The 23,888-nt window shown below is 36.8% G+C and overlaps 1 protein-coding gene across 1 annotated transcript in view; it reads right to left on the bottom strand.

Annotated features, from left to right (window-relative positions):
• The window catches only part of FRY (FRY microtubule binding protein), a 190,523-nt gene that overhangs the window by 40,747 nt on the left and 125,888 nt on the right, over positions 1–23,888 (bottom strand). The window contains 12 exon segments of the mRNA XM_064645493.1: positions 522–1,123; positions 2,767–2,861; positions 3,820–4,007; positions 4,856–4,977; positions 5,595–5,793; positions 7,677–7,862; positions 11,245–11,348; positions 11,907–12,057; positions 15,215–15,297; positions 17,647–17,737; positions 18,116–18,284; positions 22,072–22,218. Of these exon segments, the coding sequence (XP_064501563.1) occupies positions 522–1,123; positions 2,767–2,861; positions 3,820–4,007; positions 4,856–4,977; positions 5,595–5,793; positions 7,677–7,862; positions 11,245–11,348; positions 11,907–12,057; positions 15,215–15,297; positions 17,647–17,737; positions 18,116–18,284; positions 22,072–22,218 (2,137 nt within the window).

Here is a 23,888-nt window from a genome sequence, read left to right as displayed (position 1 = left end):
ATGTTAACTTTATAACCCAGGCCTCTCTCCTCACTCACTATTGTGCTATTGTAGTTTATCTAGACAGTGTGCAACAGTTTTAGATATTGGTATTTCTAGGGAAAATTCCATGAAGTGCTGATTTAAAATCAAGTAATTTGACACAGTCTGAAAACAATTCAAGAGAAAAAGTGAGCAAAATAGGCTATAGAAAATTGGACAGTATCTCCTTACATGTGTTTACTTTGTCAGCACTCAGAAACTTTATATACTGCTAAGCCCTAGAAATGAAATGTTAAATAATACATGATTGCTCTCCTCCAAAACCTTATTGTGCAATACAGTCACTTTTTAGAAACATGTTATTATGGTTACAAAATTTCAAAAAAAGCCCACCCAGCTCAAAGCAAAAGTATATTATGCTATATTATAAAAGAGAAAGAAAAATGCCATTTTTGGTTTTGTTCAGACAGCCAAATGAGATCTGTCACCAAATGTCAATGCAACATAAACTGAAAGAGAGGAAAGCATGCTGGTTTTACCTATAGCTTGAGAGGAATCCACCATGGATATTCGAGATACTGGAGTCAGCAAGCTAAAGAGCTGTAGCGTGAGATCAGTGGTAGTAAGGGAGGTGAATCCTTTCAAGAGTAGCTGCTGAAGTCCTGAGAAGTCTGCCCACTTCAGCTGCCCCTGCAACTTCTCTAACTTCTCCCGGTTTTCAGCTTTATCTAGTGGCAAATGAGCCAGAAGTTTATTCAGTAACCGCAATGCCATCAGGTACTCAAACTCAAAATCTGACTCCATCAAAGCCACAGCAACCCAGAAGATGGTGGCCAGTAGGTTGGTTGGATTGTTAATATGGGATGGATCAGTAAGACTGTCCTTTAGAGAGGATGAACTTCTTGTTTTAGAGGACAGGCCTTGTTGTGTGCATGCCTGAATTCTGTCTAGTGTGGCACTGCGTGGTGGGTCTGAGGACTTGTCCACATCTCCAAATTTTTTGGGTACAGAGAAGCTCCTCTGGTGTCTGCTTCGTTCAGCAGTGGCTGTGTTGCCACTTGCAGGATTCACATTCAGCTGTCCTGTGCTCTTCCGATTTGCAGTCAGTTTGGTGTTTGATGTTAAATCTGGTGAAGATGAACTGAAACCAAGATATATAACATACATTACAATGTGTGAATGCACAGCTTGCTCATACTGGATGCAAGTTAAGTAATTACCAAACTGTAAATAAATATTTAAACAGGAAAAGTAAAACACCACACTGTCTGCTGCAGCCTGTCTTTTTTTTCAGAAGTGCCCACAGATATGACAGAAATAAGGTTCCCATGGCACTGCACCAAACCAGAGAAGAATAGCCTACAGTTTAAATAGACAAGAACAACATGGGGATAAGAAATACAGAGCTGTGAAGTGACTTGTGGAAATGCCCATACAATGGGACAGTGGCAGAACTGAAAATAACTTTGGTCTTTAAAATGCCCTCATCAGTGAAGCAAGCCCTGAACTTGGCACGTCTTGGCAGGCAAAATGCACAATTGCTTACTGGTTAATGTGAGAACTGTGGACAGAAAAAACAGCATATCTTAACAAATACACCAGATTATCCTCAAGAAACCTATCATGTGACTGCCTGCCAGTACAGTCCTTCAGAAACCTTGTTGTCATTGCATCCTCTCCTGCCTGTATCCTGAGATCTCTTCAAGGTAGTTCACAGAAAGTGTAGGTGTTTCAATTTCAATGACTAATGCCTCCTCATGGATTACCATGTGATGATCCAGACAATACCTATCAATGATCTGTACAGATGAACACGTTGTGTTGATACATGTAAGGAAAATTTGTTCTCCGGGAACAGCTAATTCCTGACTCTTTGATCCCATTCCTACTTCATATACTATGAGCCCCTGCTGTCTATAGTAATTGAAGAGAATCTAATTATGGAATCAAGTGTCAGGGTAAAGTATATTGCATCCCACTGCTTACTGGAGTGTTTTCTATTCTCTGTTCCATCTTGTTCTTTCCTGAAATGCGCACTAAAGAAAGATAAATAGCTCTTAGTTTAGAAAGTAGAAGCATATTTCCCCCTCTTTACTCTGTCACGAGGCACTACTTGTGTTCTGGCATTACACAGCACCCTGCCTACCATCATCAGAAAACACAGCCCCTGTATTTTTGTGCTGCATGTAAAGCATGGTAACTTATGGACATTTTTTAAAAAAGTTATCTATTTTGTTGTTACTATTAATTACCCTCACTACTGTCAACAGCCATATTACAGAAGGAGCCTGAAATTTTCCTCCATATACAAAGGTCGTCTTTCAGGCCATGGGTTTCAGAAAGATGGTCTACACATCCAGCAAAATCCATGTATACATGGGACAAAATTCTCCCTAGTTTTATTGAGGAGAAGAAACCATGATCATTTACTTCTGAGAATGACAGATTATATGAAACCAGTATTACAAAAACCATGTTGCTTTCCAGATATGTTTTCGGGTATATGATACAAAGGTGCAAAAATACAATATTTTTAAAGGATGTTAAAGTAGGTTATAGCCAAGTGGCAGCAAGGCAGAATTTATAATACATTGTAAAGTTCCATTAGCTGTATCAACATTATTTCAACTATGGCAAAATTTGGCTGAATGTGCTCATATCTAGCTCTCTGTAGGTTATAAATGAGCTCAGTCTTATCAAAATTATTTTTTCCTGTTAGGCTGCATAACTGCACACTTAATATCATGAGACATTGAAAAAAAATTAGTTAGAACAGCCTCTTACCGTGATAACACCGTCAAAAGATCACTGTTCTTCAAACAGTCAGACAGATTATCCACTGCAGCTTCCAAAGTAAGTAGTGCCTCCATTACATACCCCTATCAATGCATGAGATTAACCATTACAACAAAGACATTCAAAAAAGTGACATTCAAAAAAGTAACATTTAAAAATCTTCAGTTCAATAAAAGGAATAGGCACCTACTGAAAACCCATAATTTCTCTTGAAAAAGAACAACATTCACATCAAAGCCACTGCACTGAACATTAAAATGTCACTACAAATGTGTTTTATTTTCTGCCTCTAAATGATCTATGAAGGTATGCAAGAAGAGCACATATCTCATCAGGGTATTGGCAATGGCCCACCAAACCTCTGACTTGCAGGTTAGTGATTTACACACTACATAAGCAATTGTGACAGAATATTACTGTCATCTTGTGGCAGTTTCATTACCTAAGTAAAATATGGAGGTGATGTCAGTCTATTTCTTACTAAGAGCAAGTATTTTTCTTTATTAAGTCTTGAATCTTGCAATAAATAGTCTCTGATGGTAAAATTTCAGTCTGTTTAGCTAAACTGAATGAACATCACAGTTCAGTGAAAGGTGAAAGGTCTGTATCAAACTAAGTCAGTGCAGGCTTTGTATTACTACAGATGGGGTGGATTTCTTTATTTCAAAAGATGTTAACATTTAAGGAATGAGATGGTGTCTACCTCATCTCGTCAGATTACATCAGCAGGTAGATGATGGATTCCTTAAGCTCAAATTAATAGCGTTGAAAGGGAAAAATGGTCATCATGATGATTTCAGTTTGAGTGACAAATACTAGATATTTTCTAGCTGTTCTCTTTAGAGGTATGTAAGATTGTAACAGCCTGACGAAGGTTTAGGTAATGCACATGTGAATTCAGTAAACTCAGAGGTAACCTTTTCTAAGGCCACATTATACTCTTCATCATTTGACTCCAGAACACCCTTGCTAAAATGCTAATTTTAAATTAAGTATACATTGAATCAACAGTACTAAGAAGCATTATGTACATATGCATACCTGAATCTCATCTCCATGCTCTCCAATAACTTCCACCAATCTTGACAGGAGGTCAGACAACGCATGTGCAGAAAGGGGCTGCTTTAGGGCCCTGAATATCTGGAAAGAGCGACCTGCATAATGTCTGGAAGAGCTTGAAAGAGCTGTTTGTAAAGCAACTTCACTCAGATGCTGCTCCAAATGAAAACCTAAGCAAAAGAATAGGATGTCAATTTTTTTTTTTTATATCAGACTTTACTGTGGGTCATAAACAGCTGAACCTATCTGAGGAGGATATGCATGTTAGCATATCCCGCAAACCCTGTGAGAAATGGAGGTGCAGAAATGTCTGTGTTTTGGAGAATTTCTCACTGCTTACATTTATTTCACACAGAATGCAAGAAAATGAACTGCAAACCAAAATTCTGAGTCTAAAATTAGTAATCTGATTTATTTTTTTTTACAGTTCATGGACAAACTTTCAAGCCAACCACTAATCTTGCTGGCAGAAAGAGAGTAACTTCTGAAGACTCCCAAACTGAAAGCCAAGTTATATTAGGAGTTTTTCTATTAGCTTCAGGAGGCTTTGGATAAGATCTTTAATATAAATACTGATGCTGCATTCTGCTTTGATCTTTGAAGATATTTAATTAGCAACTGTGTTGGTTTTCAAAATACAATCGGTGCATTTCCTAAGTTCTAAAAACATAATAAGTGAAAACTAAACTTTTATTGCCTGAAGAACTTTACTGAAGTACATTTACTGAGTAGCTGTGATGTATTTACCAACAGGTAAATACATAGAGGAGATTTTATCTAGCAGAACCAATCAAAAGGCTTTCTACCAACAGCCTTGAAGAAGTACTCAATTTAACATTTAGCCACAGTGTAATCTAACATGACTTTTTTTAAAGCAATTCTTTCATATGTTATGCATCCTTGTTAAGACATATGTGTTGTGCTTCTGCATAAGCAGATCTACTAAGTCACAGGATAAATATTAAGTGTGGCCGTGAGGGAATATTTCTTTAGTTATAAAAGCAAAAAGATTTACTACCTGACTTGGAATCTTTAAATACAGATACAACATGGCGCAGAAAATTAGTGAGCTGTTCAGCACTCTTGGTGTTCTGATTTTTGGGAGTGATATCTTCATGGCACCAAAGTGGACCAAATGCCCTTAAAGAAATACATAACAAAGTGCAAGATTTCTTTGAGTTATCTGAAATAAATGTAATCGGTTAAAAGATATAATCTGTAAAGGCACTTAGATATTTACAGGGTCATGACCTGGAAAACATGCAACTGAACAGAATTTTAAATACAAGTAAATAAATACTCCTACGCTGTATTTTACAAAATCTCTCTCTTAAATATAAGCTATACCATTTAGAGAGCAGGATAAACAAATCCCTGTTCTTTAATTTAACAGTGTGTCTAGAATCTGCTGGCTGTAGTTGGTAGTTAATACTAGTCTCACTATGGCCTTTCACTATGCCCTGTACATTTTCTATCTTCTTTTATAATAATAAAACTGTCTTCTTCCATTAGTTCATTGTTGAACATAATAATATCAGTCAATTAAACACTTTATTTCTGTCGGACAAGATTTTTTTCTGCTTTTCCTGACACTGAAGTGTTTTTAAGTACCTACCTACTAAAATTAGTATCAATAACAGAGGAATGGGAGTCTGTAATTACTATATAAGCTCAGTAATTTTCCTTAGAGTCTTTTAAGTTGTTACATGAAAGTATGCATTTCAAGTACAAGCATATCCTCTGCTTATCTCCATTACCTGGTTGTCAGGAACTCAATTAATTTGTTTGCTTTCTCATCTGATTCAGCAGCAGTGTCCATGTCCTCAACTTCTTGTGTAATCTGTGGCAGATTTCCACTACTGCCTCCCAGACTGATACTGGAAGAGGTGGAGCTGGAGCTCAAGCCGGAGTCTGGCACCGGAGATGACTGGTATTCCCGCAGAAAGTCAAAGCCACCTGCCAGCCAAAAGGGAGGAGATAAAGATGGAATGCACTGTTGGGCCAGTGTTACAGATTAAAGTGTCTGCCAAGCAACTCTTTTCAGAGTCAGCAACAGAAATGTTACTGGGAAATGGGGAAAACCTGTGGAATACAACAACCCTCAAACACTGATGGGAGTGAAAATGGTACTGTGTTTTTAAAGGTGTAGAACTCAACATAAAATGAAAAATATTTAAGTTTTTTACATTCAGAAGTGTTACTTTTTGTAAAGTGAATTTAAAAGTTGGCAAAGCGCATATAAAGTTCAGCTCAATTTTCTGGACTAGTTTGATGAAGAAAAAAACTCTGCAAGTTGGAATTATTAGGACAATTATGTTACCCTAATTTTACAAATGTAATGGAAACCAAGACACAAATGTTTAAGGCTTCTGTTCACCTTTAGTAACTGTAACCACTGGACTACTCATACTAAAGTTTTTCCGCATTAGGATTAAACATCTGAGTAAGTGTTCTGCTAGATCAAAACCTTGACACACAGTTTCAGAGCTGCAATCAGAAACTAAGGTTAGACTGCTAGTCATCTTAGGCTGTATCTACAACAGAAAAAAAGGCCTTGTGAGAAGAATGAGAGCAGGACAAAACCCATTGCAGATCATGACACTCTTAATTTAGTTGCCTGACATTTGCCTGACAAACCTGAGCTTAAGTATTTTCAATTAGGATTCTTTGCTATAGCTACTCACCCACACTCTCACTCTTTATATTAGTTGCTCAAAAGAGAGTCCAAATACCAAGTTTTGACACCTTCTTGGACTTAAGAGGCCCATACTCAGGGTACCAATTATGTTTTTCAGACACAGGAATGAAAACAGTTTTTCATTTTGGCATAAAAGCAGTAATATAATTTTAATGTAAGAATTTTATTTTGTATTTAATAATCCACAGACATGCACTGGAAAACAAATCTACCTAACTTGAGACAGGAAATCCGTGCAAGGTAATTTTGCATAGACGTTATTCAGAATGAAACCTCTTTGGCAAAACATTCATTAATCTGAAGTACCTATCCTGTCTACACATCACTTTAAAATAACTTTGTTGTGTCTCAGAAAAAAAAAAAGTTATCACATAATATTCTTAATAAAGCCAAATTACTTATTACTTATATTCCTAAAAAAACATGGAAATGCCACTTATTTGATAATATTTCCTTTTCATTTTTCAATGTATGGTGAAGTTCCTCACTCTCTCCCAGACAAGTAATCCTACATCCATAACTCTATATTGGCTCTATGACCCTTCAAATTTCAATAGTACACTTGCTTTTGGTATTATTATAACAACAGCAAATCTAGCTAGCAGCTTTCTACAGACTGTTCCCAACCAACCCCTTAAAAAAAGGTAAAATGGTAAAAGTTAACAGCAGAGGTCTGAAGTAAGCCTGCTAATCTAAAAACAGATTTCAGGACAGAAATTAAGTGTATCTGTGCTACAAAGGAGGGTGTGTATCATGTGAAATTTAACTTAATGGAAAATCTGAGCTGCATATCCCTGTCTCTTTCTGTGTTGGAATTATTTACTAATTTCTTTAGAAGGTTGAGGAATGATTGCCCTCATTTAAAGTAGTCTTGGCTCCCTGAGGGGGGAGTCAAGAAGTTATTAGGCCTATTAATTTTAAAATACTACATTATATATTATGGCTTACATTAGATAAATTTCCAGCTATCATGAAAAGTTATCTAATAATAAATAGCATTCACATGGAGTTAATATTACTGTTCGTATTTTCCACTTCAGTACTTCAATTTATCAAAACAGTTGTATTTTAGAAAAGTAATCCTACTTTCAAAAACCTGACAGTATAATGCAATGTTCTCTTATTTTTCTTGCTTCGTTACCTGTGTAAAGATATTCAGGTAAGTATGCCGGTTGTACTGTCAGAGTCTTGGTCTCATTCATCTCTCTGGTCTGAAGCAGCACTGATGCAATGGCTTGATAGTTGTTATTGCAAGATAATGCAATCAAAAGGTGAAGCAGTAACTTTTTACTGTGTTCAAAGACCTCCGGGCGGTAATGGTCAAGGCCTAAATGAAAAGGTTACAGCAACCTCTGAATATGAAGTAATAATAAACAAGTTCACATTCCAGAAATAGTGAAAATTACAAGGCAAGTCCATGACAACACTACAAACAAACAAAAGATGTAGTATTTTCAGACACAGTTACTATTGTTGTTACTTGTGTATAATCAGTTTCCAGACTGAGGTCCCATACAAGAGGTACAAACAATGAGTGGCAATACAACTTTATACATTCTGTCTCAGTGCAGTGTTAATTTGACAGGTTTGGCAAACCTCTAAAGGTAAGGAATTCATAATGGTGGTTGTAATTACATTGCTTACCACAGTATGTGGCTTTCTTGCACAGACATCAGTTTAGAATGAGTGCAAACTGTAAGAGGTAGATGCTGATTTATTAAGAAAGGAACTGACAGACAAATCACTTAAAAATGAATTTCAGCTACCAGTGAGTAGCATGAGATATTAGCCCCTAGCAGAGGGTGCAGAACTGAAACTGAAGGTTAGCACTGAAAGACTGATCTGGTTTACACTACTGCTGTTTGTAAGATTTTAAAACAGCCTGAATAATTCACGAATTACAAATATGAGGGAAACTTGTATGTTTGTAAAATAAACTGCATTCTATTGTAGTAATCTATTTTTGATTCTCTTTCAGTACCTTCCAAGATATTTAAAAGTACTTTTTTCTGTTTAGGAGTAGTTTAAGTGCTGAAAAAGTTATTTTTTTAACTTCTTCAGCTCCTCTCTTCTCAGGATATATTCCTCTTTAAAAAGCAGCTCCTTCATTACTCTAAATGGCAGCAGCCAACAGATTTTTCAAGTCAGGTGTTTTCTAATATACTCCAGTCATGCTGGTTCTTGCTGGCCTGCAAAAATAGCTGCTCATACTGCCTGAACAGCATGCCTTTGGCTCCTAAGGGCAGTTCTTTGGAGGTCCTGTGATTCTTGGTCTCTTACTCCTCTGCCCATAGCCTCTACAAAAAAAAAATGCAGGCATCCTGCCCACCCTCTTCTTCAGCTTCTTCAGGTTTCTGCTCCTATTCTCCTTTCTCCATTTCCTTCCACCTACCAGGAGACAATGAACTCATCCTACCCTAAATACATCAGAAAGGATGTAAAAAGTTCTTCTAGTTGAAGATAAATTCTATATTGGCAACACTTGTGACTGAAATCCTATGAAACCCCAGGGCTGTATGAAAGTCTTGGCACAGATCTTCTAACTATAAGAGAAGGACAGTTCAGTCTTTGTGCTTGTCCAGTGCTGGGCCCTTCTTTACTTTGGAAGCGTTCCTGAGAGGGTAAACTTCTGTGACGTGGAAACATTTCCATGGGGAAAAAGTCTAGCTGCTCAACTCATTTCACATTGGTTGCAAAAGAGATTTTAAACAGCAGTGATTTTCATGCCCTTCTGACATAGGCAGGTTCACACCAGCAGTATGCCTCTCCACTATCACTACTACAAACCATCTGTTAGGCTATTAAACACACATAAATTGCAAAATTCTTTCATTTAAGTATTTTCTCGTTCCAATAAATGAAAGGATATTGGCTCTCCAGCTAGCCACTATACTAGTTTCCAGTTTCCTTTTTAGTCAGATGTATCTGTCTGTCTATTGACATACCAACAGGACAGAAATACTTGATTTTCACAGTCATACCTTTGGCTAACATATAACATAACATCCTTAAAACATCACAAGAACTCTACTACAAAACATAGAAGAATTTTCCACAGGAGGTGTAACAGCTCTAGAGAAATTTACTTTAAAGCCTTAAAGCTGTGATCTCACTCTAGTTACCACTAAATCAGTTACACTTAGTTACCAGTTATATTTAGCTTTAATTTCACATTTTAGAATTGAGAGTTCTTAATGAAGAGATTGTTTCAAATGCTATTTATAAATTTCTATTTGTTTCTTATTAAAAAAATGTAATGTTGAAACCTTATTGCACAAACAAATAACTAAAGACATTTTTATAATGGATTAATAGTGTCTTAACTATTTTTGCATATGTTTGTTTGCATGGCTCCCTGATGGCTCCTTAAAGCTGCCTTAACTAAAGTGGTCATGCTGCTGCATGACCACTTCTGTCTTGTTATTCCTGTATTCTTGTGAGAATTTCTAACTGTAAGCACCAGTTTTCTCACACTTGTTACAAATCACATTAAAGATGTTTGATCAGTTAATGGTTATTGATTTGATCCATAAACTTGATCCAGTTTTCTTTCAGCTCCCTCTTACACTTGGAAAGTTCACAGACGCATAAAAAAAGAAGGAAAAAATTGTTATGGGCAGCCACAAAATAAATTTAAATTTTAAGTGAAGAATATATGTGAAATATCCTATTGAAACTGACTCTGGAAGTCCCATCCAACACAGTCCTGGTTATTAGTCCTGCATTTAATCAGAAGTTTGTGAAATAAATATACTGATATAAAAAAATCCTATTTCATAAAAAAATTCAAACAGAACAGTTGGTGACAGAGTAGCATAAAAGGAGAATGAATTATCTTCTTCAACTTACACTGTTACTGTGCTGTAACCTCCCAGTTTAATCTCTTTTTGTCTGCTGAACAGCAGACTCTTTCCAGACTGATCATGAATAGACTTAGTGGTAACTATGCTGTCTGAATGAGAAGTGAACTGCGATCTCAGCTATAATAAATTTATTTCACAGCTGTCTGGCTGTGGGTTTTTGTGAACACTATTATTTATCAACCGTGAAAGTTAAGGAATGGCTTTATAATGCTAAATACTCTTGTGTGCTAAAAAATTAGACCACTCACTTTTCGTAATGTTAAACAGGAGGACAGGAAAGCTAACACCTTCCAGCTGAACTGTGTTACAATCAGGAACAGACACGGCAGTGGGGAAAAAGCAGTGCCTCTATGCTCAGGTACATAAGAGATAAAGTATTCCATTAGCAATGCAATTAATAAAGCTTGCTTTCCAGTGGTCTGTGTCCTACTCCACTACCTCTGCAGTACAGTAATCTTGGATCTCTTACAGAGTATTTTTGCAAAGGCAAGAGACAGCACCAATGTGTGTGTAGTCCAGGCCTAAGGCATGTGTAGACTGCTATCACAAACCAAACTGTACAAGGGCTTGAGTTTCACCTGCTATGTGTTTTTAGAGATATTTTAGGAAGTCAATAATTTTTGAATTTCTACACATCTCTCAAATTTGGGTGAAATTGGCCAAAATATTCAAAAGCTTCAAAGTTTTGAGACTAATTCATGTACCATAATTCCCTTGGGCTTTTTTTAAGTGGAGGGGGAGGTCATAATCAAAACATGTAAGAAACACAGCTCTATAGCTTCAGCAAAACTAAAGTAAAAGGATGGGAGTACATTTATACTTTGTTTCTTGTTCTGTTGGTTTTACCTAAAAAGAGAGCATGTAGCAACAAAGGGAGGTGAAGAGCCCAATCTTCTCTCACACTGTGATCCACTACCATCTCAGTCATGAAGATGACAGCAATATTGCACCTAGAAATTAAATCACATTATCAGTTTCAAATGTCTTGGAAATGGGAAAGCAGTACAATGATGCCTATTTTAGAAGAAATAAACAATCTCTAAATTTTCAAATTTATTGCATTTCTTCCCAACATGATTAATGCTGAAGCACCTTAGTTATGGTATCAAGTAGGTAAGTACCCATTACTGAAAAAAACCCTATTATTGTCAATGCAAATTATGTAAAAAAGGAATTTCAGAATACACATAGCCTAGTTAGAATAAAAGATCAAAGCCCTATGAATAACAGGCACAAAGGCTTTGGAGAGAGAAATTTTCCTTTCCGTTTTAGTTGTTTCTTCAGTCTGATTCTTACCAGCAATGTCCTACATTGTAAATAGGCCTTCTGGTAGAAATCTGGTAGACTTGAGAGCTTTCATTGCAAGTTAGTTTTTGCACTGGAAATCAGCAGAAATTTAACGTATGATTTTCAGATGTTCTGAGTGGTGGGACAGTTGAATTGGTGTTGGTCAACTAGTAAGAGGAAGCATCACACTGTCTGAAATGTCAGAATGAGAAACTGCTCACCTATGAAGGGGGCCCCGGGGTGTGATAGTTTCTGGGAGGTAATCCACAAGTGGTGCCCAGCATCCTCCATTGTAAGGCATAGGCAGGGGATGTGGCTGTTTGGTTTCCACAATATTCAATAACCAGCTTGTATATGGAGAAACAGGATCATCTGCATGGAAAATCATTAAAACAGAGTGTATAAAACCCAAGTCTGGTCATCCATTTTTGAGCAATACTAAAATAGATTTTATGCTAACGTATCAGTTCAGCTGTTTGGAATAATGGGATAAGATGCCACGATGTTTGCAAATTCCTGTGTTCAATAACAAGTGATGCATTTTTAATCCCTCTTTCATGCTGATGGAAATTAAAGAGATTCTAAGCAGGCAGCACTGAATGGTAGGAGCGGCAGCTGAATTCCTGCTGTCCCTTAGTAGCTTTGGATCCAGATCACAAAGCACCAAGCAACGGACTTTCTCTTCAAAAATGAGAGAAAAGTTCAGCCAACAAAGCTGCTGTCAGAAGCCATCTGCTGCAAAGGAGCAGAGTACCAGTGACACATTCTTGCAACTCCTCACCAGTGCCCTGCTGAGCAATGCTACAAAGGCAAACTTAAATGTCGTGAATTAGCAAAGAGGCATAAGGAATGCAAAAAACATCTTCAGGGCAATTTTGTTTCAACAGGGAAGAATTATCTCTTGAATTTCTCATATTTAACTTTGCTTCACTATGACAGCTGCTGTTTGTTAATGAGCATTAGGGTTTTTTCTTCCACCTGTTTATCTGCAATGATGTGGGTCAAGTAAGTTATGTCCAACAATTTCTGTCTTCTCTCAGCTGCACAGTTTTGTTAATCTCTTCTGTGTTTTGTTCCCTCTCACTCCTTTTGATTTTCCCACTGGTCAGTTTTTATTTCGGAGGTCTAGCAGTTTGCAATACACTGCTGTGGAAAGTAACTTTTCCAGGTCTGTTCTTGACATACACCCAAACGTTGCCTTTTATGAATTTTTAATTAGTGTTATTTTTTGCTCTGCTTTGTTTGTTTTTGTTTGGGGTTTTGTGGGCTTCTGTTTGCTTGTTTGTTTTGGTTTTATTTTGTTTCACTTTTGTATTTTAGGTAGATTTGAAACTCTCAGAACTTTCTTCTTTTTTTTTTTTAACAGCATGCATCTGATGCTTGTCAGCTTTCCCACGGGAAAAGAAATTGTTTTGATGCCTACAAAAGTATCAGAGCTAGCTATTTCTAATGCACATCAATTCTTAGTTCTGAAAAAACATCTTCAGCCCAGATCTTCAGGAGACCTTTAATGCAGTAGTTGCTCCTCCAATTATTTCTAAAATGCAACTTTATAATTCCCATTCTTCAGTGCTGGTCTTTCAAGGAACATTTTAGACCTTTATGATTTAGACCTCTACTTAGATCCTCATGTGGAGGATGATTGCTTAGTTACAGATAAAGAATAAACCGACCTAATAATGTATCAAAGTACAGCATTTTTGCATATTCATCTTGTAAGAATTAACCAGATAATGTTTGCCAGATGCTTTTCACAGGCACTACTTATTTAAGTGTTTAACAGCATAGTGCTTCATGAAGTTCTCACTGAGACTTAGATCCTCACTCATGTTTTCACAGGTTTATGTACAGACTGAAAAAGGAACAAAGAAGCACTTTGAAGCTTAACATGCAATCCTTATCCGAACAAAACGTTTTCTGTGCTGCAGAGTTATGTTCCCTGTTTATATCCTCAGCAATACATGTATGTTCAAGTAGACTGGAGAAAAGAGAGAAGCCATACAAGCAACTCTTTTGCAGCTTAATGGAAGTTGCATTATGTATCTTGTAGAATGATGAATGGTATAAGAATTGCTCTTTCTTATTAGAATTTTATATAAATGTCAGCAGCTAAGTAAAATGCATTTTATTTTACATCTAGGTATTCATATATTTGCTAAAGGAACCCCTAGGCGAAGCACACTTTGCATAAATATTCATGGTACTATGAAGCTTGCATGTACATGCAGGAAAAAAACATTTGGGCACTGGTTTGAGGAGACATTCCAAAAGAGCAAAGAAAATTTCAGTATTTTTTAACCTTTTATTACTCTAAGCTCTTGTCAAAACCACCAACTTTTGAGGGTTGTTCTGATAATATAAATATTGTTCTGTTTTGAAAGATTGTTAATGCAGATCAGATTAGCACCAGTGCTCCAGTTAACATCTGGCGAAGAATTTTTAGTAGCTGCAGCACTAGAAACCCACAAAAAACCCAAGACAAGTGTACTAAGACCTACTGAGTTTAAGATGTTACAGACTTTTTTGTGTATTTAAATACTCAAGTTTGTACATACACAATATTTTGTAAATATTGTGCTTCATAATTATGAATAATAGTTTCTAATATACATTTAATTATCCCATTGTATTGTATTTGACAGTGATTGCATATTTTGCAGAAGAGTATTGCCAAAAATTACTTAGATTAAAGCATATTTAATATCTTTACTTCTTATGTCAAAATACTGTTCCAAAATGGTGTCTGTAGCACCAAACCAAGATATTATGGCCTATATATTATTTGACGTGGCTTTAACATAGGTAAATAAGGTCTTGCCTTATTTACATTCGGTTAGGGCCTAACTGAAATCTCTAAATTGCCTTCTTTACAATTCAATCAAAAAATGAAGCCAAGCAATCCAACTCATAAATTTTACACTGTTGTTCAATAGTTGACACTGTTTTTCTTTGGAATATCTGCTGAGCACCAAGTGTCTATTTATAGTCCATTTTGCAGAAATACATATAGAACAACAAGCATGCTCAGGAGCCCTAACTCAATCTGTTCACTAATACACATTTGCACAGTGTAGCCAGAAACTAGTTGCAGAGGGCATATAAAAGCTAAAGAGGAGATAAGATCTCATATTTGGAAATTCCTGAATCTCTTTTCATGCTCTTGTAACAGCACTTGATTTGGAGGGATATACTGGCAAATGACACAATTCAAAGCACTTGCTATAATGCTCTTAGTTGGCTTTGCCATGTACAAAAGGCTCAATGTGTTACTGTCCAGAGGATTCTTTGCTGCTGCCTTTTGTGAAGTTCTCTGGCCTTCAAATAGGTTTGACTGAGCCCAGACTATACAAAGTAAATTAATTAAATGAGGTATGAAGGTAAAATAAGGACACTCCCTGTATGGTAAAGCTACATTTGTTACATTTCTATTTATAAAGAATTTAAACAGAGAGCCTCCGCCAGACAACAGAATGTTTTTCTCTCCCACCAAAACACCAGAAATTTCATCAAATTGAATAATAAAACTTACTTTTGTCATCATCGTAAGATCCTCCGGAGCTATTACTGTACCTTGATTCTAGTCGGGTATGTGCTCTGATTACATTACTGAACCTTCAAATACAAGGAAAAAATCTTCATTATAAACATAGACTGACATCAAACATCTGGACTATATGCTTACTCTAAAAACAGAAAAAGCATTTCCTTAAGTATGCACTTTTATACAGGAGTTGACAGCTGCACTTTCACACAAGAGTAGATAGCAATGTGAATACAATGCTGTTTCTTTCCACGAAAGATTTTGCAGTTAGTTTCTGAGAAGTTCTAACAGCTTTTAAAATTTAGCAAAGGGAAATTCTTATGCTGCAAACACAAGAAACTGCTAAGGCTGAACTGAATCCACAGCTAGTATTTTGTCACAGATCATGTTCATGGGTAAAATTCTCCCAACTTGCTAAAGCAGTAACTGACTGGATAGTTCAAAGCCAAACCCACACCAGGTATCAAGCAGGAAAAGCTTCAGCAGATCCCCTTTCCACAGGAGAATCCAGCAACTGCCAGAGCAGACCTAATAGAGAAGTTAAGGGCTATGAGAGCCAGAACAAACTGCTCACAGCTGTCCTCAAATCTGCCACAGATATTTTACTTTTTGCCAGCTAACTTTTATTTGTGATCTCCTTTGACTTCCTCCACCTTGTGCTGTCAGGGTAACTAGGCCTGAAGTGGAGCGAGAGGAGCCATACTGAGGACTCACACACTAGTGATGATCTAAAAACATCACCACTTCTGCAAAGCTAGGAAACTAATTACAAATAACCATATATCAAATGAAACAAAACCGAAGGTTTTCTAGACAACATTCAATTCAATTTTTTACCAATGTGCATACATCTTAGTGCAGGGTATTTCACTATACATCGATGTATTACACTGTTTCCGAAGCACGTCTGTCTCGTAAGGACACAATAAATTCCTTGTGTGAGTTACAAAAATGCATCATGAGCCACCTTAATACACGATATTCTATCTATGACCTTCATTATTTCATATGTCTTGATGCATGAAGTCAATATTAATGGACATTCTAAGACTGACACATTGGTTTTGAAATGCAGATGCACTTACAGCTTCCAGTTTCTTTGGTAACATAAATGCCAGCAATGAATTCAGGTAAATTATTTTCCATTTTTTTCTGAGGTGTCTTTCAGCAGGAACCAGAATGCCAGAACTTTGTAATTTTCCTTTCATTTTTATCATATGGTCTCTGATAAATCTGAATGCTAAGAACGTTTTTGGAGTCACATTTAAAACTTACATAAGACAAGAAACCCTGAAAACACAGTTAGATTGAAAGTACAGTAGGAGATGTTTGCTCAACTTGCCTGAAAATCAACTAAATAAAAATCTAACTTAAAACTATATAGCCATAAAATTTAGCTAAAGAATAAGAAAAAAATAATTCAGAGGAAAAATGTTTTTATTTTCCTTTCTAGTGCATATGCTGAAAACATCATCCCCAGTAAAATCTGCTTTATTATCAATTTGAAACCTTACTTAGTACTGAGTGCTACTTTTTACTGACATTTAAATTAGCAGACACATAAAACTAACCTGACAAAATGCTACTCATGTTTGTAACATGTAAAAGGCAAGTAATTAAAAAGGTTCTGAAGTATAGAATGGTTTGCCCACATAATTGTCTCTGTGCTTGGAGCCTACGGAAGGTGAGTTGGACCACTGAAGTGATATTAGTGACTATTAGCAACAACAGATTAATGTAATACTAATGCACTTACTGATGAATGCTATTATAAGCCGTTCGAAGTTCTCTTACAAAACTAAGAGGGTTTCTGTGAGAGAAACAATATATATCTGTCTGTGCTCGAGGATCTGACGACCCTTAGGCTTTGCATTTATTCATTCATCATTTTTCAGTATGTATCATGAGAAGCCAAAGTCTAAATTGAATATATGATTTCTAAGCAAAGTATTTTACATAGCTTTCCTCTGTAAGATATTTTATCCAGACAAAGGAGGTGTCCTTGTGGTCATGGATACAAAACTGCAAACTAAATTTTACTCACTGTCCATGAAATCGAAAGGTGTGATCAAAACTGATTTTTCATAAAGATTTGAGCAGTCACTATTTGATACACACTCTTGATTTTCTTTTTCCTTTGTAGATAATCCCTAAAAACCCATGATCTACTTAGCATGATTCAATCAATGTAGGTTCAACAGTTGTTTCTTTACAATGTATTATTAAACAACAGTCAGGAACTAGAATCCCGTGAATAGCTTTTTTAAAAAAACTTATACATACTAGGATGTATCACCATTTAGGATCAGCTTGAGCATCAGAGTTCCTCACAATACAATGCAGACTTTTATCCAACATCTCACCCTTAGCCTAGGAAAACACATACATTTTGGAGAAAAAAACAAACCCAAACCACAAACCTTTCATCAGTCTCTTTCACCATTCTGTTCTCCTCCGCATCAGGAAAACTATCTTGGCCAGCTACAACAGTGTTACTGCTAGAGGTGGTTCCTGTGTATGAGATGTCAGTAAGAACACCTGTTACACACAGCAGACACTATTTGCAAAGGAATAGAAGACCATAACTTAAAGGGTTTTTTAGCAGCTACAAAGTGATCATCCTGCAAGTACTTGCACATATGAATGAACACTGTCACCTCTACCAACTAGGACCTGCTTGCATGGCTGAATGGTGTAAAGTTTATATGCTTTGAGGAGTAGATTAACGTAGTAATGTTCTTCCACTCCTTAAACTATGCTCATTCCAAAGTGACATAACCTATTGTTTTTCAAGAATTTGGCAAAACACTAACAAGGGTAAATATGGGGTTGGTTCTTAAGTATATTTGACTACTGCAGAGTGTAACAGAAAACACATTGAGATCATACCAGAAGCTGCAGCTGAGGCTTTGTTGCTGGCAGCAAAACGGTAAAATGGAGGATTATCGCAGTGTTGGACTATCGGGTTCACTGGGTCGGTTTGCTGCAGCTCAAAAAGAAGCTCTTCCATTGTCTGAATAGTGTTATTGCGACACAGATATATAGCAACCTTTTTTATCTAGAGAAAAAGACAACAGTTATTAAATTCTGACTAAAGTGAATTTCCAAAGAAACCAATAAATGTTACACTGCAGTACTGAAAGGATCCAGAATGCAAGTGTTGCTCCTGGACAGATATCAAAACCACATACAGTTCACACAGAAATAAAACTTTTCACCTTGAAATCAACATCATTTTTCCAGCAGAGTCAATCTGTGATCTAATTACCTCAAAGTTTTTGCTTACCATTCACAATGAGCTGTTTAGGTATATAAATATATAACATACACATCTACAAAACTATAGCTGTAGCCACAAACAATAAGCCAGGCTCTAAGTAGCTACTTATATCTGTAAGCAAAGTAATAGCAAATGGAAGAAAGGCAGAGCAATTATGTACATAGACTTCATGTATCTGGATTTGAAAAATCTGAGAGTATCATTTACAGAAATTCTGGAAATTTCTATAAATCTTTTAACAAGACTTCAAAAGTTATTGTATGCATTGCAACAATAAGGGCTGTTGAGATATTGAGATCAAATTAGGCTGAATTCTTGAGGAAGAAAACCTTGATGGCTATTAAAAGCAGACACTCTATCCAACTCAAACCCATTTGATTTATTAAGTGCTGGAGCTGGTGGACCATATGGGGAAGCATCCCTCTGTGCTTGCCTGCTTGTTTTTAAAGATGGCCCTAAATAGATGCTTATAGGGGAGCTAAAATACTGGACTGAACTGCCTGTTGGCCTCACCAAGTATAACTGTTCTTATACTCTTAAATACTTCCATTAAAATAACTTCCTAATTGCTTCATTTTCCTCTTTCTCTCTCTCTCTTTTTTTTTTTTTTTTGCTTAAAGCAGAGAAAATGCACATATTCCATGTCTCTTTTACTCTACTGTGCTAAAAATTTCCCAGGGACTTTCTAGATACAAATCCATCTCCTTTCTGAGGCTCATTTCTGGTTGGGTTCACAGTGCCCTTTTCAGCTTCTCTCACCCCTGAAGGGGTCACACTAAGTCTTTGCTGAAGAAGTTTCTGAACTATAAATATTCTAAGAAATCTTTCAGTACATAATGTGAAAGAATGGACTGCTCAGCAATTTGTACTGGGGCACTGGGAAAAAATTCTTAAAGGAAACATAAGAGACAAAGCAATTAATTTAGTTGATGAAGAAAAAGATTAAAAATAAAGTGAGTCAGGCATGCTTTTGGCTTGAACCCATACAGGCAGAACAGATGGCTGAAGGCACAAAGCAGCTGGTGACTGCCTTGGGGTACAGGGGGCTCCAAAAGGAGATGGGTAAACTGGCAATCTTGCAACTCTGTGGTCTTTTGAGCCCAGGTGACCTGCAACAGTGCTGATAAACTGTCCAAATGATCTTTATTTGCTAGCATTATCTAGCAATCTGTATCTGTTATCTAATGGATAACACGGTAATGGAAGACACATGTTTATGGTATCAGCAGTCTTGTGTAGTTAGCAGAGTTAGGCATGATTTCTTATCTGTAAACTCCAGGGCATTAGCAAAACACTGAGCAGATGCGTGTGATAAGCCCAGTGTATTTTCCTACTCCAGACAAAGCTATCAGTGAAGGGGTGACTCACAGGCACAGTCAGGCTTCCTACGGAAACTGAAATTTTTTTCAGATTTTGCAAAATATGAGAATCAGACTTTTAACTCAACATCACAAAACACAGACTAACTGTGTGGCAGAAAACACAGGAACCTTGTCACCTGCCGCCACCAGTGAAGACCTGAGTGTCTTGTTAACAGCCACTGGAAGCCTAGGAGGGAGGCCAGAAAAGTCCCACAGGCAAAACAGGAGATGCTGAGCAGATGAAGCTGGATATGCCAAAACAGATTGCTCTACTGTCCTGGAGGAGGACAGAGCTGTGAGAGCCAAGATGTTGAGGCAAGGAAAGAATTTGAAGAAAGAAGTGTTCTGGGTAGGAGGGGGTTTGAGGTTGGCTGCTCAGAGCTGTGGGATGGCAACAGTTTTGGAAAAAGGAGGTGCTGAAAGCTTTGGGTTGGCAAGTATCTAGAGGGGAGGATAATGTATGTGAGGGGCTCCTGGGCAAGACACGACAGGGTTAGCAGGCACCAGCCTGCTATTTAGGAGTCAGGCTACAAATTTAGGTGTTAGACATATACTCAGCACAGGACTACTCCTTCCTCTTAGAAAACTGCCACTATTCCTTTTGTAAGCTAACAGAAATTTAACAGCCCTCGTTTTGTGTCTTATCTCTGTGCTTTCCACTTGTTCTCTGCCAACATAGCTCCTCCTGATGGAGACCACCTTTGGGCCTAATGCCAAGTCTGTCACAGAGTGTAGGATCAGTCAGGTTGGAAAGAACCTGGGAGGTCTCTCGTCTAACCTTCTGTTCAAAGCATGGTCAACACTGAATGGAGAGCCTCTGTCACAACTGATGGAAAGATCTTAATTACCTTCAAGATATTTGGGATCAACCCCTTTGTCTTCCTCTCATACAAACCTTGAGCTTGTTCTTACATCAACTCCACTGTCAAATTTTTCCTCTTTTGATTAGTGAGGCATATACATACGCTGATTTGAGACTATAGAACAGTAAACTCTACAAATGAAAGGAAACAAAGAGGATGCCTATGGCACAATAACAACATCTTGAAAATTTGTATGGGCTTCCATATTTTCTTTATTTCATTATGTATAGCAGTCATCTTAAGCACTTTAAGCAAACTATTATTTCAGCAACTCTAAATGAAGTATGTTTATGAGGATTTTTAGACAAGTTTCATCCCATTAATAGTAATTTTGAATGTAATTCAGAGAAATCAATAGAAAGAGGCTAACTTATAAAACAGCGTATTGTAATTGTGCTGGAAAATTTACTAAATTTAGATTCTGTTTCACCCAGCAACTGAGCAATAGGGAACATGGGAATGGAACCATCCTGCTTTTCTCAGACAGCCCTCATTTTATTTTAACTGGAATAACAACAATATCCAACACAGTTTGAGTTGCATATTACAGGAACCATTATATAATTTATGACAGCCATCCAAAGGCAGAAGTTGATATGGTAAGGAGCTTATAAAGGTTAACTATCTTTCTCTTCAGATGTCCCACAGAAAGCCTTAGTTGGTTACAGGAGAACAGAATGCATCACTTTCTTAAAATTGCATGCTTTTCTGAAAGAACAGCTAAATATTTACAACAAATAAACTAATAAGACCATAGCATGTTATGTCCCATTCATGATACAACATTCATTGTTTAATAGACTTTCAAAATTTAACTAATAGCTTTGTAAACTAATTGATTACTGAGAAAAAATATAAGCATTTAGTATTTTTACTTCTCTTCATTTTCCATGCAAGTTATTTAATCACAGAACAGCCATTCTGTCTTTTTAATAAAAAATTAAATATATATATACAAATTGCATATTTTTATGAAAGTCTGTAATGAAAAAATATCTCTAATATTTTTCTCAATTCATTTGGGCAATTTATGACCCGTCTCTGCTACTGCCCCCATACACTGACATGCAAAGTTGCTCTTTGCTTGGAAGAAGCCCAGTTCCTACTTGACATGAGGTGTGCTCCACTGCTGAAGACTGAGATTTGAAGTACTCAATTCCTGTCTTTAATTTCAGTTTTTTGGCTCTTTTATTCCCGACATTTAATTTTGTACAATGTGCTAAGCAATATGTTGATATTTCTTATTTTTGATACATAAATTAATTTTCTGCAGGTGATAGCTGTTTTCTTTATTAAAACCTGTGTAAACAACAGCAAATAAAATAAAGTGCAAACACTTACATAAGGTAAGAGGATGGTATCACTGCTAACACCACACAAACTAATGAGAAACTGCAGCGTTATCCTAAGGTTGTTACTCCATTTTTCATTGTTGGCCAAAGCATTCCAGACATTTTCCATCTCCGGTCCGGGAATTTCATCTCCATACTGTAAAGAATCATAAGCATACATTTCTTGAAATACACAGACTTCCAAACTAAAGCATGCTCTTTTAGAGCATTTTCTAATGCAAAATCTACAGTCAAATGATGTAAAAAGTTACAAAACATTATTTTCAAAATCTATCTGACAGACTTCAGAGCATAAATTCTATTTAATAGCATTTAGGTTCCGATCCACAGAAGGACTTAAATCACAAAAAAAAAAAGAAAAAAAAAATTCTTAAGGAATATAAATTCAAAAAGTGAAAACCAAGCAGTTTATTAAGTTTCATCTTTAGAGTTGTCAAGTAACCAAAGTTCTGCATGTTTGTGCTAAGTGCTTCAGTCTTCACAGTAGTCGACAATTGGGAACCTCTCTTCCCAGTAAATCCTAGCAGAATTAAGCATTTTATGGGCCTTTGCTTTCACATTGGAAATGAGCAGTTTTTACTCTCTTTTGCAATACATAGTTATAGAAATTACTCCCTTTTGTCCAGTCAATCAAATATTTACTGCACACATCCGGTTATGTGGGAGTCTAGAATTGCAGCTGTTCTGTTTCCTATGTAAAATTTTTGCCTCCCACTTTGAGAAGTCTGTTTTAACCACCGCCCAGGCTGACATTCTACTAGCAGAGGAGATGCAATCTCCAGGTCATGCTATCCTACTGAAAATGATACAATACATATTAGCTACATCTACACTGTCACTGATATCTACATCTACTGTCATCTACACTGACACTTCCAGGTGCCAGTCCCTTTGTCACAGCCTCAAAACTAGGTCAAACCATATGGTTTGAAGCAAGCATACTTAATCACTCTGGAACCAAGACTTTGTGTGGTTTTGGAAGCAATTTACTCCAAGGACTGCTGCTGACAGGCAGTCAGGATGGGACTGCATCACACTTGTTTTCAACCCATAAAACTCCACTAACAATATCCTAGAGACTCCATACCATCAGATTATTCAAAGCCACTATCGTGCCCTGCATATGCAATGGATATCAAAAAAATATGCTGGTGGGCTGAAGCGCAGTCCCCACATTACTTCAGATGTGGTCATATGACAAAACACACACAAAATAATTATTATGTTTTCCTTAGAGGCCCTCAGCATGAGGCAAGATTCAGAATCAACAGCTATGTAGTGTGGAACAGACAGTCTGCTTGAGAGAGGATTAACCCTGACCAGGTTAGGAAATATGAACCACTCTGTCTCATATGACATACGTACCAGGCATTTCTTTCTAGAGTTTATGTATTTAGCAGTTTAGATGCATCTACTAAATCTGGTAGAAGCAGTGCCAGAGAAGGCATTGCACACTAGTAGGGCAGCCTGCAACTCACCAAAGAGAAGGTAGAAATGGATGCTCAGTATCTTCTCCAACAGCTCCTTGGAGGTATTTTACATTAAAAAGTTACTGGACAAAAGGTCCCTGGTCCTTTATCAGGACCTGTGATGTAAAATACTTTCCGTTATGCAAAAAAAATGCTTTAACCAGCACTTTAGAAATTTATACTCATTTTACCCTTTTCCCTTTTCTAAAAAACATGTAAGTGTTTCCTAGAAAGTACAAGAGTTTCAGTAGGACAAATTCCAGGTGCTTATTCTCACCCCCAAATAAACTTTCATCTGCTGCCTTACACATTAACCCAGGAGGTGATATACGAGGGA

Source organism: Pseudopipra pipra, chromosome 2, assembly GCF_036250125.1.
Source record: "Pseudopipra pipra isolate bDixPip1 chromosome 2, bDixPip1.hap1, whole genome shotgun sequence".
NCBI classification, from domain to species: domain Eukaryota; kingdom Metazoa; phylum Chordata; class Aves; order Passeriformes; family Pipridae; genus Pseudopipra; species Pseudopipra pipra.
Note: the sequence above shows the minus strand (reverse complement) of the source record. Positions and strands in the feature narration are given on the sequence as shown.